This window comes from Monopterus albus, unplaced genomic scaffold (genome assembly GCF_001952655.1).
Source record: "Monopterus albus unplaced genomic scaffold, M_albus_1.0 scaffold463.1, whole genome shotgun sequence".
Lineage (NCBI taxonomy): Eukaryota > Metazoa > Chordata > Actinopteri > Synbranchiformes > Synbranchidae > Monopterus > Monopterus albus.
Window position 1 is genome coordinate 97,530 of NW_018128343.1, and position 16,318 is coordinate 113,847.

Below are 16,318 nucleotides of genomic sequence, written 5' to 3' on the forward strand. Positions count from 1 at the left end.
TCTGTGGCATTGATTCAACCTGAAGAATCTGTGTGGAGCTGTTGCAGGGTCTTTTCTTAGCAAAACATTTGTTTTCATGAAATCATCCCAGAAGAAAAGATGTATCTGAGTGTTCTTTAGCTTCAGATGTGTGCTTATGTATATTTGTTCCCCAAACCAGCTGCAAGACCCCAAGGTTTGGCTCCCTCAATGAGATGCGAGGCCCGCCTGTAGTGCAGCTTTGCTTTTTTCTTGGCTTGTTGTCATGCTGCATCTTGAATTGTTTGTAGTGAGAAGGAAAGCCTCCAGTCATCTGAGAGATGAAGAGATCAGAACCCACTTCCCATTAGGGTTTGGTCAGATTAGCTTTGGTTGTAGAGGAGGTCTGAGGGGATATAGTATTATGTATTAAAGGCTTCTTGGTTATTTAATTGGACGCAAATGTGGATGAAGGAGAAAGACAGACTGATTGAGACAAAGTAAAGTATTATTACCACTAGTTTAATGCTTCGGCATGTGAATATTTGGGCATGGAAATAACAGTTCTGTAGGCAGGTAGTGTTTCCTGGAAAATGTTTTGGGAAATGTACAGTGGAGTTCAGTTGTTTTTATGTTTTCATTGTACTATCCCTTTAAATCAGAGCTATTCATCTGTGTGACAACCTGTCTAGATGTGGTTTTCTTATTTGAATTTTTTCCTAAATGTCATGTGATGTTTCTGTTATTTTGTCCACAGTTGTAGCACAGACAGCGATTACTCTCTGTAAAGTGGCTGCTTTTATTTCCCACCATCCTCTGATGGCACTGCACAGAGTCCAACTGAGTGTTTGATTAAAAGAGCATTATATCCTACTAAACCCAGTGTATTTAGAACTCACCCACACACACATGTAGGGGTACAGGGAGTTTAGTGGGATCTCCTAGCAGCTCTAATAGTTGCTGCCCAGCAGTCTAAATGTCAGCCTGACATCCCCTGTCCTCTTCGGTAATGAGAAAGTCCAGACTGAGTGATTTCTAACGACTTTGTCAAATACTCTCAGGTCTGCTGCCGGGGGTTTTGTTCCATCTATTTGTTCTGTGTTCCCTTTCACTTTGTTCATATTTGGTTTGCATCAAGTGCAGCGTGGGAACCCTACACCTGTAGTGCAGCTTTAGTACCACAGTATTGTTTGAAGAAGCCACAGCCACCTCCACACACTCCTCCTGGCCAGTTCATTCATAGTTTTTCCAAAATATCCTCCTAAAAGGCAACCAGACTGATGGAATGGGGCAAAATCACAACCCCTGTCTAACTGCTGGTGGAGGAAACAAATCTCTTGACACTGGTGTAAAGACAGCAACAATCCTCTGTGTCCTCACACCACAAGTATTTCCTTCCGTTTGTTGATTTTGGGCCTACATCTTTGTACAGTATGTGTGTGTGTGTGCGTTTGTCTTACTTGACAAGTGCTGCAGAGACCGTCAGAGCTCTCACAGCTGGTCACAGCACTAGAGGGCGGCAATGTAGACATACACATTTGAATGTCTATACCTGTGAGGACTCCACTGCTATAATGCAGTCCCCAGCAATAACTCTGTCACAGCATTTCTAACTTGCTGTAATCTTAACGTCAGAATGTTGACCTTCAGAGATCTCTTTGGAGAAGATGTGATCAAACAACAACATGAGGTTTAGGAAATTATTTCCACGTCTTTGTCTGAGCTGTAGCAAGTAATTGAAATGATGAAATTTCTGACCTGCACCTTTATAGTTTTCATTTCTCACAGTCGTATTGTACCGAGACAGAGCAAATACAAATGTGAAATCTTTATTTTTTATATACTGTAGTATTTCAGCATGCTTGTGTCTTTTTTTTTTGTGGATGATGTGTATCTCTTCTCTTCCATAGGAGGAGATGGAGAACAAGGCCATGTATCTGAGTACATATGAAGAGAGAGAGAACGGCTCCATGTATGAAGAGGCCTGCGATGGACACAACTTGTCCAAACTCAACCTTTGTGATGAAAGTAAGAAGGAATGTTTGACGTAGAGCAGATTATTTGTCACAGACTTTCACTCTGGTATTATGTTTTCATGTTCCAACAATTTAGGTTAACTTTACCTGTAAGGCTGAATTACCTGTCCAGCAGAAAAGGTGCAACTTCTGTGTCATTCTGGAAACATTTGTCCCTCATGGAGGATTCCCATCTGGGAAAGACAACACCAGTGTTCATCCTCGTCTTGTGCCATCTCCTGTCCTGTTTACATTAGAGCGAGAGCAAACTATAAACTATATGAGCCGGGTGTGCATTAAGGGTTAAAACTTTGTAAACTATGGATAAAAAACAAATTTAATCTTGGAACAAAAGTTCTAAAGAGCATATGGGTCATGACCTCTGTTGCAACACACACTAACATGAGGTGTTATCAAGTCTTTCTACCATGCTCTCACTTGTGTAAGCAATTACAACAGCATGTTACAATTAATTTGGCTTTTATACATCAATGTATAAATATATGCACATAGCACCTTTGTTTGGGAAACCACTGGGAAACTGTGTGCACACATATAATGTCACCATCACCTGCTATATGGAATCTGTGACACTTGCCAAGCACCACATGTATTTGACCCGGAAAGCTGAAGTTAAAACAACAGTGCCCTGTCCTTATAAGCACACTAACTGTGCCAAAAACAACCAGATATACTCAGAATATGTGTCAAAATGGGTCAGAATGTACTGTTGGACCTCCAAGTTTTCTAACAAAATAACCCTGTAGGTTTACTATTCCCTGACTAATCTGTTTATTAAATGCACTGTCTCTTCATCCAGGATGTTGACAATACTATCCCAAGACAGACATGATTGAAAGGGAACAGACAGTGGTGCAATAATGTGATTTCCAAATGTTTTTACAATTACTCGTGAATAAATATTGACATTGATCTGTTTCTCTGATGTAAATTGGAAAAGCTCCAAAGCACCAATAACATCTTTGAAAAGTTTGTCTTCTAATTTTCATTAGGTAGCATTTTTGCTGTGATGTTATGTGGAAATTATAGAAACATTTGGGTTTTATAGACCTGCAGCAGTACACACAAAACTGTAAAAAGCAGTAATTTAAAGTATAGTATTACTGAACCCTCAGCTACCATGCAAGAAAGTTTTTAGTGGTGAAACTGTGTTAATTTTTACCAGAATTAGATAAGTAGATTATAAATGTGCATTAAGTACAAAGCTAGAGCCAGGAGGCAATTAGCTTAGCTTAGCTTAGCTCAGTATAAAGACTGTGAACGGGGGGAAACAACTAGCCTGGCAATCCCCAAAGTTCAGAAACGCCTCTTCCAACAATGCTAAAGCTCACTAATTGTCACAGATGAAATGTTACTTGAATTAAATAGTTAAGCTGTTTGTAAAACCACATGTAGGGAGAGCTATGTTAGCTCTTTCACTCCAGTTCTGGTCTTAATGCTAAGCTAACTGTCACACTGGCTCCAGTTTGCCATGATGGTGGTATAAATCTTCTCATCTAACTCATGAAACAATAGCAAATATAAACAATCTTATAAAGTCATAAAAATGTTCATGCCTGGAAGCAAAAACATCAGAAGACAGAAAAGTAGGTGACCGTTTCTCCCTTAATCTAGAGAGTGCTGGTTCTATTTTCCACTCTAGGTGTTTGTATGGTGAGTCGTTGTTTTGTTTCCTCCTTTTTAAAGTGTATTCTGAAGTCCAGCATGAGACGTACTGAAGAGACAGGCTAACTTGGAGTGCCATGTCTGTTTCTGTACATTCCAGCCATGTGACACACACATACATCTGAGCCAGCTGTGTTTGTCCTACGCCAGCGGAGTGTGTGTTCTTCATCACAGAGGGGAAGTGAAGTCAAGTGTGTGTGTGTGTGTGCATCAGCAATAATCCACCAGTGTCCATTGACAGGCTGTCTTAGTCCAAATGAAACCATGCTGTTGGAGGCCATGCTGCAGAATTTGTTTGTATTAAAAGGTCCGGCTCAGGCCAATATCATGACTGTTCACAGGAAGCTGGAATTTCACTGTAACCTCATAATATCCCAGGTAAATAGAAAGTCAGTTATATTATCTTGTAGTAGGTTGTTACCCCCTAATGTTTGGGTACAGTGCAGGAATAATATTTTGCTAATGTTATGCTACTTTACTTCAGTGAGGGATCTCTGCCACCTCTGTCAGCAAAATGGACATTTATTTCTTTCACAATGTTGAGGACGATTATTTGTAAATAATATCTCATTCCTATTCCAGGATATGTCTCCAGAATAATATTATGGAATAATTTTATCCTTTTGACCTGAAGGGAATGTTCCACATCCTAATCCCTGTCTCCTGCCAAAGTGCAGACACATATACACACACAAAGGGAAAAAACACATTCATCAAACATAAACTGTCCTGTGGCAGTTTTATCAAGACAAATTGTCAAGCATCTGTTTGACCCTGAGAGGAGTGTTTAGTGGTGACATGAGTTATAGAAATAGCGCCTCAGTCAGTGTGTTGTTTGTTTTTGTAACTCCGTTTTATGAGTACACTATATCTATGTAACTTGTGTGGCGGCTGTGGCTCGGGAGGTAGAGCAGGCCGTCTCCTACTGGAAGGTTAGTGGTTTGATTCCCGGCTTGTCCAGTTCACATGTCGAAGTGTCCTTGAGCAAGACACTGAACCCCCAGTTGCTCCCGGTGATGTCTCTGGTGTGTGAATGTGTGAGTGCGAATGGGGTGAATGGCCAAATAGTGTGATTCAGGATAGGAAAATGTGCAATCAAATAGGGAAATAAACACATTCAGTAGTTTCTCAACTAAATTATATTTGTCATAATGCAAGTATGACCATTTTAAAACCAGTAAACAAGAATGTATCCAATGTTGCTGATTATGTATTTATGTAATTTTTTTTTAATTGCTGTATTATTCTAACTTAACAATATTTACTGTATTTAGACTTTTTTGATTCTGATATTTTCATCAGGTTCCACAAAGCGCCGCAGGAAGCAGGATCAGTGCTGCGCTCACCTGAACTCCCTCTCGGCCATCAAGTATGCCATTGTGTCCCTCTACATCCTCGTTCTTCTCACCATCTTTGGACTCTGCCTGGCAGGTGGGATCAAATTCTAATCTACTCGCACTAATTTGAGTTAGCCAGTGAACAATGCTGATAAATTATGATTTTTATTTTTATGAACATTCATATTTGTTGATGATCTCTGCATATTGCTTTCCATCACATGCTTGCTATGAATAAAAATGACAAAACAAGTAAGTTGAAGCATTCAGTGACATTTTAGAGATTCCGTTTTTTTTTCCATTATTTTTTGTGACCTTGATCTTTGACCTTTTTCAGCCAAAATCTATTCACTTCTAGGATTGGTCCACACCAGTTTCTCCATACAGCTGTTTGTCTGTAATCCTGCTAACCAACACACACACACACACACACACACACACACACAGAACCAAAAACATAACCCCCTAGGCGGAGGTAATGAACTGCTCTCACTGATCATAATTCCATTTCGAGGCCTCCTCTGTTTCAGCCACCCACTCCTGCTGTAACCACACAGCTGGTGCTATTAAATAGTCATGACTGTTGTGTGTATTCCCAGGCACTGAGATGTAGTTCAGTTTGGAACCACTTTGCATTTGGTTATTTAAGGCTTTGTAGATGAGGTTGTTTAAAAAAAAGCAATCAAACTGGGCTTTTCAACCAGCCTCTCTCAGATTAAATGCTGGCCATCCAAAAGCTAAGTGGCTCCAGTGTAGCTGCACAGGAGGCCCCTTCACTACATGCACACTCACATTCGTGTGACGCAAGCACACGCAGAAACACACTCACAGCGGCTGCCAGTTTTCCGATGTGAACACACATTCAGCTATGTGTTATCCACATTTGCTTTTTGTTGGAGTTCTCACTTGACTTTGACTTTTTTCCAGCTCTTATGTTTCCCTTTTGGCCTTCTCACAGCTTCATGGCTCCCAGCGTCTCTTGTGCGTTCAAACATAGTTGCACTTCTTTGCTAGTAGGATCATGGACATGACATCAGAATATAATGTAATATTCTCTGTGTCAGCGAAGCTAATCCTAAATCTTTGTTTTGGACAAGTGAAGGAGGGTAGAGTGATAAACAGGAACAGATGGCTAAATAAAAAGGCAGAGGACGATGCCTGCTCCGTTCATTATAAGGGGCCTTATCAGCCCATTATGTCTACAAAAGCATATCTCCATGCAGAGAGGAGAGAGCTTACATGACTGATTAGGAAGGTCTGTGGCAGCAGAGGGATTGCTCTGCAACTAAAAGGTCACATATTCAGTTCCCATGATACACAGTGTCTGTGGCTGCTTGAATGTACTTGAGCCAGAAACCAGACATTTATCATCCCAGAGGCGCCTGCTAGTGGAACTTTTGTCTTTGTAGTCACTTGCTTTGGCTGACACAGCTCAAGAGGACGGCTCTCACTTAAAATGCTTTGTCTGTTTTTGCATTACATCCACACAACCTAGCATGCTGGCTCGCTGAAATGGTGTCAAGATTTACATCTTTTGAATACTGTGCTTCCCAGAAACCCTGTACTCCATTTACACATACAGACTCAATGTAACAGGTTTTCTCTTGACCTCTCATGAGCCTGGAATTTGTAGGCAGGGTTTGGTCAGTGCTTGTGGTCCTTTGCTGATTTTATTAACTGTAGCTGTTTCCTTACATCATATATCATTGTCAGCTGACAATATATATACTGTATGATGTATGACATTTAATCTTAAAAGGCAGCAAAATCACAAGAGTGATACTAGGTGGCATACTGAAGTTGGTGTACTGAAAAGTATCAAAATTAGTCAAGCAAATGTACCTTTATCTTGATGTCTTTTCTCAGTAACAGTCTTGGTCTTTTTCTTAGTGTGTGGGAGTGATGCTGGATTGGTTTATCCATTGCTGATAAGTCCATATTTATTTTATATGCAGTGTTCACTAGAGAAAATCATCTGCCAGTGATAATTTAATCAGTCTATTTAACCAATAAAAATCTTAATTTAGAAGCTTTGCTGAATGTTTTCTAAGAGTAGCTGAATTAATTTTCAAATTCATTTTGATTCATGCATTTTAACGGGGCCTTTGTGGTTCTGCAAACCAGTGACAGTTATTTTAGGTTTAGATTGGAATGAAAAACTGTAGGACAGGAAGAAAATCTGTGTCTGTGTAAATATCTCTTTAAAATGTATTCATTATTTACACTCATACATAATTCATTCAGTATTCAAGATCATCTTTCCAAAAACACAGCTGAGACTGAAACTTGTGATGTGTTAGGTTCCACAATGAAAGAGATGTTGAATTTGCCAACAGAGAGCTCAGTGTCTTATACCCAGATACTGTGTCTGGCTGTATTGCATGAAAACACCCCTCCTTTTGGTTGCACTTGATTGGTTCATTTCACTTCTGATAATTGAACTAAAAACAAACCAGCTGCAGAGCTTTGTCTAAAGCTGCCGCTTGTCTGTTGTCGCTCCAGTAACATTAATGCCAAGAAAATCATCAGCAGAACAGCGTGTGTTCTAGGAAGTCCCTAACTTCTATAAGGGTCCAGTGTATTAAAATACATGTGTTTGCAGAAAAGAGACTATAAAACATTACTGGGTGATCAAAAGATCACTGGGGGTGCGCAAGGGACTGTCTTCTCTGAGGTTCAAAAGTAGATGTGCACGTTACATAAAGTCATAAAAACACAGTCTTACTGATTAAACAAAACTATTTAAAAAGAGATTTTTTTTTCAGTCCTCACTCCAAAAGTAGCAAGCTAGTTATCTCGCTTTCAGACATGAAGTGAAGTCCTGACATTGTCTGCACAGATAGGCTGTGTGTGTGGAAAGGTGAGGATGGCAAATGTCCGGGGAAGTCCACTTGGACATCACCCTGCACCCCACTCCACTTATGTCAAGGCTGTCTCCATGATGACGTGCAAAAGTGTGTTTTCCACTTCTCCTCATTAGTTTTGCAATACATTGGAGCAGAATGTTTCCCCATTTAGTCTCTCGTGCCTCCGTTTGCTGCAGGATGCTGAACTGCTGCTGTGTGTCTGTGCAGGGCTTAGCCACGCACACAAGGTGGAGAGCAGTGACGGCACAACAGAACAAAAAGCAGCGTTTTGTGTACGTCCAGGCTACTCGACACAAAATCCTTCCCGCAGGGTTATAAGGAAGTAATGTATGGCCACGTTTATAGAACGCAACCAATCAGAAAAGGTTTACTTCTCTGATTCACTGCTTAATTCACGCTAACACCGCTCACTCTTCATTCTCACTCTACCTCTTTTAAGCTGCATTTCACAACTGAATTGTTGCAGTGTGTTCATATCTATATGGGACCTTATGTGCAATAACAGTGTATGGAATAATGATTATATCCTTTATTTTTCAGCATTTAGTTTTTACATATCATAAGTATAGATGCTTGGAAAATCCCTCTTTCAATTTGTGAAGGGCTAGAATGTTTTTGTTGCATTTTTTCCAGAGCTACATCTGGAATCAGTTTTCACAGTAATAGGCTGTGAGAAACACCCGATAAACACGTCAAATCACTAGACAGTGGCCCATATATGGATTCACATGTGGAGCCTGGACTGATAACTGCCTGGGTGTTTGGGACAGGAGCTTTAAGGAGGATTTACACTTTTTATCTCACTGTTCATAAGCAGGATGTGGCCTTTGGTCTGTCACCATGCAGAATATTGAAGTATTGGTGTATTTTGATTCTGTGAGTAATATTACTGTAGTTTATCAGCAATTTATGCCATTTCTACAAGATATCCACAAAAGACAGACTAGTTTTAACACACACCTGTAGAATGTTGTTGGTCCTGTGTGACGGTGGAACTGAGTCATGTTTGGCATGGTTGTACTCTTTTCCTCAGCAAGTTAATTGCTGGAAAACATGATGTTGGGTTTGTTATTCTTCTTGTAAGCCATGAAATTCTCTGACAACAGTGACTCTGTATGCAACTGGCATATTCTGAACAAGCAGAAGTGAGTATTCTGCACAGGGCACTGAAACTGCTCTTGTTTATTTTGGTCTCAGGCCTTTGTAGTAACTGAGTTTGCTCATGCATTTGTTAACCATAATTATTTTTGTTTTACATCAACATTTCCTGCTTCAGCTAAAATTCTATTATAGCTCAGATGACAGGAGATTATTCAGTTTATTATTCTTTCACCAGCACTTGGTTTCAGTTAAACTTTTTTTTAAGCGACAGTGTCACAGCAGTTTACATAACTGACGTTGTTACAGTTTGTCTGATCTGTGACCAAAAAATAATAAAGGAATCTTTTACTCCTCCACTGTCCATGTTGTAGCATTATGCTGTATGTAGGTAGTCTGTTTATTACAGCTGTTGTGAGTGTTGATTTTTTAGTTTTTCTTTCCCACAATCAGTGGGAACTAGCACCTTAGCTGTCTGAGACTAAACCCACATTCAGACTGTTTCAAAGCTGTGAAAAAACGCAGCCCTCTCTATTCATTTCCATGGGGGATTGCGTTCACCGCAGCGGGCACCATCACCGTGGGAGGCTCTGGCAAAATGATGCAGCCCCATGCGATGAACAAGTTGGGTCTGGTTCAACTTTTGCTGCACCAGACGGTGACATTATCTGGCAAAGGTGCCGTGTTGACCAGTCCTGTACACGGAAAGGTCGGCATGTGGACGCCCACAGGAAGAAATTCACTTCTGAATTTGGGCCACAATTACAAATGCACCGTACATGTGATGCATTTTTGTTAGTACACTATTGGATGATAAATGTTGTGTGTTGTTTTTTGTTTTGTTTAATCTATCAGTGCCGATGTACTGGTGGTAGAAATTGGTGCTAATATAGAGTAGGCTACGTTAGCAGCATGGCTAACCAAAACACAATGGAAAGTCACTGATTTTAAAGAAACTGTTCATTTACTCTTGGACTGACTGTTTTTACTTTTACTTGGGAGGATACTATGTAGGCCTGTATGTTTTAATTACTATGTTTGTCCACTGGTAATACTTTGTTTCTTCCTGTGATAAAGGACAGTATTACAGAATAAAATAAATAGGTTAACTGCTTAATGTGCTCACATTTTCACATTTCCTGACCCTCAGAAGCAATTTTTGCTGGAGAGCACTTTTTCTCTCCCATAGACAATCTAGTTAAAATTGGGTCTGTGGGACACTGGCAAGGCGGAGTTCATCAGCATATCTGACCATTAGAAAAACAAAGACAGGCTAATTTTACACAGCCACAAGCTCTGAATTACTCCAACTCCTTTGAGGTTATTGGAAAAAACACACCCTCTTGCACTACATTAAACAAGATAAAAACCTATCTTGAATGTAGACCATATGTGTCTGGCTAAGTTTGCCTTTAGAAAAGCTTTCAGATGCTAAATCTGACACCATAAAGTGCCGCTCCCAACAACTTTAAAGAGCAACTTTAAATGTCTTAAACCACACCCTTGTGAAAACACGGCTGAAGATGAGGTGTTTCTGTTCTTGATCTGTTTATATTCAACATGAGTAAGAAATTTCTTTGCCAAACATGTCACCCGTAGGAAAGTAACGCCTCTATCAGAGGCCGAGCGCACGTGCCAAAAGAGACACACACATGCTGTAGTATATACCGATACTCATACTTATTAATGTTCATATACATGTAAAAACACAAACTCACATAAAACCTCTTATATGCTGATAAGTGCAGTTATGACTGCACTAACACAAATTCAGAGACGCATAAAACACAGTTAATCTTGTACAGTATATGTACATTTGTACTAAATCATTCATTCAGGCACATAAGCACATGATAAATACAATCACATCCAAAAGTAAGCATAGAAATATGAACATAAACATACACTATATTGTATTCATAAATGCAAATACTGGAAAAACACATAAAACATGAAATTAAACACACACAGTCCCAGAGATACACAAACACAGACGTGCATAACATAGCATGAGCATAGCAAACCCACAAACCTCAAATCTAACTGCACACATGCACGTAGAGACTCTATACACTCACACAGCTGTCCCAGGGCCAGTGACTTGACTCTGAGAATATAAAGCCTTTTCTAATGAGTTTCTGTTCTCAGGTCTTGGTGCTTTCTGACAAAAAGACTCTGGAGACAGTCCAGCATTCCCAGTAGGAGTGCATTATACACATAGTCACTAAAGAGGGAAATGTTAGTCCTTCTGTCCTCTACAAGTGAAGTCCAAAATGTCAGCAGACACCCTCGTTCAGACAGTCAAACACAGGTCATTAACATGTCAAGGCTAATTGGACCAGACCTCATTCTCCCCCCTCTCATTTGTTTTAGTGTTAGTAGAAATATTAATAAGTATAGCTTTAAACTCTTTCTTGAAGACCTTTTGACTGAGCTGTTTGGTTTGGATGCCCTGTGCTGAGAAAGAACACCACAGTCAGCCAGTCCGATTGGCCTTAAGAACACTAAACCCAGAGCCTGAGGAGAACAGATACTTTACTTTGTTTCTCCAGTCATACCTTATTTAATACATTTGACATTTCTCCCTCATGTTCCCAGTCCAGACGTACAGTTAAAACAAACAATCAGAGCACATTCTTTCGCTGCAGCTGAACTGTTGGAGCTATTTGCAAGATGCAAGGTATTGTAGTGTCCGATGGTGTGATTGTTTTATTTGGTTTGCTTACAAGCCTGTTTCCTTCGAGCTGGTTCAGATTCAAAGCAAACAGGACTGTGACGCAGGTTTGAGCAAGAAGCACAAACACAGTCATAACTGAGCTGTGATGTTTCCTGCCTGCATGTCAGCGTCTGCAGTTAAAATGTGTTGTTTTTGTACCTTTTTATTCAAATTCAGTAACACAGTCTGTGTTTCCAGCTGAGTAACTGTCTCACTAGAATCATGATATGTCAGTTCATAAAAACTTAAAACGGTCAGCAAGCCTAAATTTTGCACATTCAGGAAAGATTATCTCTGTGGCTTGACTGTATGTAATACACATACAAGAATCACAAGCTGAGGCTAGTGCTAAAGATCATTTTCATTATTGTAGGTCTAATTTTGCATATATTTGCCATATTATTATTAATATACTGTATATCCATAACACAGTGACACAGTGGTTAGCACTGTTGCCGCACAGCGAGAAGGTTCTGGGTTCGGGCCCCACCCGGGACCTTTCTGTGTGGAGTTTGCATGTTCTCCCCGTGCTTGCGTGGGTTTTCTCCGGGTGCTCCGGCTTCCTCCCACAGTCCAAAGACATGCAGCTTAGGTTGATTGGTGTCTCTAAATTGCCCATAGGAGTGTGTGTGTGTGTGTGGTTGTTATTATGCAAACCCCCCGCCCCCGTGACCCCGTTCAGGGACTAAGCGGTAAAAAATCAATGAATATTGTGATATTGATTTCAGCCACATTACCCAGCCTTTTTGTTTTCTGTTCTTCTGCTTTTTCTTTTCTGTGTCACCTTTTTTGTTTACTGCTGCAGTGATCTAATCTAAGCTTTATCTCATACACATTTCATCTTTAAGGCAGCTGGTGGTAATTGAGCGTGACTCTGGATGTGAACGTAATCTTTAGTAGTCTCTATTTACATTTACCTAATCGTGGCCTTTTGATGTGATGCTAAGGAGGGCAGGTTGTAATTTCATTCTCATTCACCGCTGCACCGCTCTTAACTCAAAAAGACTTTCTTCTTTATTTCCTTCCCTCCTTCCTGCTGCTGGCATCCCCTCAAAGTCAGGGAAGATGCTGGTCTGTTTCTCTCTGGTTGAAGGTGACTGCTCTCTCACTCACAGGCAAACACATGCAAAACATAGTTTTGTGACAGATGTGGACTCTACATCTGACATTGTTACTAGAGGAGACATGGATGCCATCATAATGTGACAGAGCTGGTGTGTGTCCATTGCAACACATGGTAAATTCCCTATTTCCAATTGAGAAGCAGCTGTTTTATCATTGCTCCAGGTTGCTGTTGTTCTCCCAGGTCAGATCATTGTCATCTCCGGCTGGTCAGTTATGGACCCTGCATGGAATTACATTTGTTTATTAGACTAACATCACATGGTTTGCGGATGTAAGTCTAATAAGTAAAGTTGTAAGACAAGTAATATTTTTTCAGTCCATCCTACATAGGCGTTATGTTCATAATGAAATGCAGTGCCATTGTTCAGTGCCGGTTGTTTGTAGTAGTTTATATATAGCAGAGTAGGGTCTTTCTTATTTTCCAAAACACATACAGCACATTTCCCACAACAGTGAGATGCTACAAAGCAATAACCAGCATAAAAGTACAACAAAAACAATCCAACTTTCTTGTGAGAGAGTTTGTGTCACAAACCTGTTACAGACATGACTTTTTAATTTTTTTTTTTTACCATAACCATAAAAAAGGATTTTAGTTGCCTAACTTAAAAGATGAGGATGGCGATATTTCATATTTTTGTTACCGTCACCAAATCACATGAAAAGGCCAAAACCAACAGCGTTCTATTCTGTCTCCACTCCGCTGACCTACTCCGTCTGTGTTTCTCAACCTCAAGCTCATTCATTCTTGCTGAAGTCAAACAGTAAATCGGTAAAACAAATAATAGATATAGTTTTTATAGCTGTTTTTTATTTACTATGACACTATTTTCCAACAGATGTTACTCAAACAGGACTAAACAGTGCATTATGTGGGATTGTGTCGGCATAAACTACAGTAAACATGTTTAATTAACATCTCGGACAAAACAAAGCACAGCTAAAAATGCCTCAATTCTTAGAGTTGTACCATCTGGATCCTGCTTTGTTTCGAAGTCCCAGACTAACCACTGGACGTGACATGCAAGAACTGTTTGTTTGGATTTTTGTTGTTACTCAGTTTGGGCTGGAGGTTTGTGACAAGATGTCAACACCCTCTAGCTATCAGTCAGGCTGGTTTATTTTTTATTTTTTATTTTTTTTAGGTGACTGTGTGGCGGTGGGTGGGTTTAACATCAGAGGAGGCCGGCAGAGGCTCAAATCTATCAGACATGTCGGACTCCTTCACAGAGGTCTAGTGACAAAAGACCAAAACATGCATTGACAGTGCATGATGTATGTCAGCACACATCATGCACTGTCAGTATAAGGCCACGCTCTCCTGGCATCGTCACAAGTGGGAATCTGGATACGCCACTAGTTTCTATTTCCCACTGTGACTGTGAGTCCAACAGTGCGTGGAGTTGAAAATCTATTTGTCTAGACACTGTTTTTACACATTTGGTAAAGGTTTCATCTTAGCCCTTTCACTACATCCACACATTAGTCCATTAAATTTACTAAATTATGTCAAGTACTCTGCTTTAGCTCAGACTTTATAGGTAATGAGGTCTTTGTTTACTTAAAGTGCTTTCTCAGTATGTCTAATGCAGAAAATGCGGCAAATAATGTGAATTCACTGCAAGCTTATATATTAAGACCATGTGTGAAGTGAACCAATAATACCGAATCCATTCACATTACACAGTTGAGGCCCAGCTGTTGGCCTGGCCTGCTCCACCAGGAAACAACATGTGATACATGAATGGATCAAGTATCCTCCTCTGTGTCTCCACTGAACAATTCACAGATCATCAAGCTGTAAATTTGGGAATTATCAGTAGTAATGTTTGTGTTTTTGTGCCTGTGTGTGAAATAGAGAGGAATGAACAGGAGGGAGATGGAAATGGCAAGAGGTGATTTTTCCCATCCCACAGAGCTAATCTAGTTTATGAGAAGTTGAAATGGGTTTGTCAGGCATACATCTCATCTTTCAGTCTATTTCTCGTTGTCCATGCCTGATGTTAGAAAACACTCACCTTAAAGACTCTTCTATCCAGCTGTAACTCTGCAGCAGTCTGCCATTGTAAGAGTGGATGACTGCAAACGAGGTGCAAACATTTAGCAGCTGAAGAGCCAAATATTTCCCTGAGGAGTAGTGGTAATCGGAGGTAAATGAGAGGGAATATTGGACTTACATTCCTCTGGTGCTTCATACCTGCTGGATGTGTAATTAAGCAACTGCTTGGTTGCCACACTGACTTAAATGGTTGTCAGTCTGCCGGTGCTGTTTGCAACATGTTTGCGCTGCTCGCATTTGACTAAAACGATTCCTTATTACTGCTTTCAGAGTCTGTGAATAGAAAAGGATTTTTTTATCCATCCAGTTACCTGATGGTGACCTCTGTGGTTTGGTTGATTGTACAGTATATACAGAGCTCTCCTTGTTAACAGAGCAGCAGTTAAACAAAAATCAGTTAGTGTAGAGCAGTTTTTAATCCTGATGGATGATTCCTCGAGGCAGGGAAACGAAGGAGCATAGTGACACACTTGGCGGAAAATCTGTTCAAATGTGTTCTGGCAACAAGATTTGATTAGTACGTTTATATATCTTTGCTCTAATAGCACAGTTGTTCTGAGCTGTGAGAATCCACAGCCCCCAAATAGCCTGTGGTTCACAAATGTAAATCAGCACCTTTAAATGAGCAAAACCACACCAAATGTCACAACGTTTGGAAACCATTGCATTAACACTAATCTCTGTGACGCTGCACCATCTGTAAATTAGATTGTCCGATAGAAATGTCGTATTGATGTGTAGTTTGTTGCAGTGGAGGAAACTGTATATTTCCAAAGTGTCAACATTCAGAAACCTAGCCAGGTGTTTTTTGGGGTTCTTCTCCCTTCTCAAGCAGCAGTGCTGCTAAGAAACTCTGTGCTATCAGGTTCTGGTTGAGCTTAAATTAGTGTATGTTCATCTGAAGAAACACTGCAGCTGACAGACTATTATTTAGCGATTAGGCACCCTGTGTAGTGGAGAGATTTCAGTGTATTTGGTTTTTCAGATCATTAGGAATAAACCTAACACACATAATGAGCGGGAATTTAGATTTGTTTGCAGTGTTTCTCCTGCTCTGAGGTCATGTTGACATTTCTTGGCGGCGTCTGTGGCACACACATATTTTATTATTCTCCTAGATACATGGGAACAGAAACATTTAGAGAGTGTGTTTGTGTCTGTGTGTGTAATCTCAGGCTGTTAAGGACACCAGTGTGTCAAAGAGCATATGTGAAGGGAATTATCTGCTTCCTCTTGTTTCCCAAGTAATCCTTTTTTCTCCATCTGAGGTTTTGAGCACACATTGGTCCCTGCTGTTCTACGAAGAGAGGGGATGTCGTCATGGCGTAACGCTGAGGTTTAGGTTTCAAAATATCTCCCAGGCTATCGAACTGTTACCATGCAACAGGCTTTCAACGTGAAACTAAGGAGCTTTTTCTCATTAGGCAAGAGGAGAGAAAAGACTAAAGGAGTGTCAT

The 16,318-nt window shown here is 40.3% G+C and overlaps 1 protein-coding gene across 1 annotated transcript in view; it reads left to right on the plus strand.

Moving 5' to 3' along the window:
• The window catches only part of scara5 (scavenger receptor class A, member 5 (putative)), a 42,922-nt gene that overhangs the window by 1,258 nt on the left and 25,346 nt on the right, over positions 1-16,318 (plus strand). Inside the window, exons 2-3 of the mRNA XM_020587579.1 lie at positions 1,869-1,986; positions 4,962-5,090. Coding sequence (XP_020443235.1) covers positions 1,875-1,986; positions 4,962-5,090 — 241 coding nt within the window. The 5' untranslated portion in view covers positions 1,869-1,874. The remainder of the gene's footprint in view (positions 1-1,868; positions 1,987-4,961; positions 5,091-16,318) is intronic.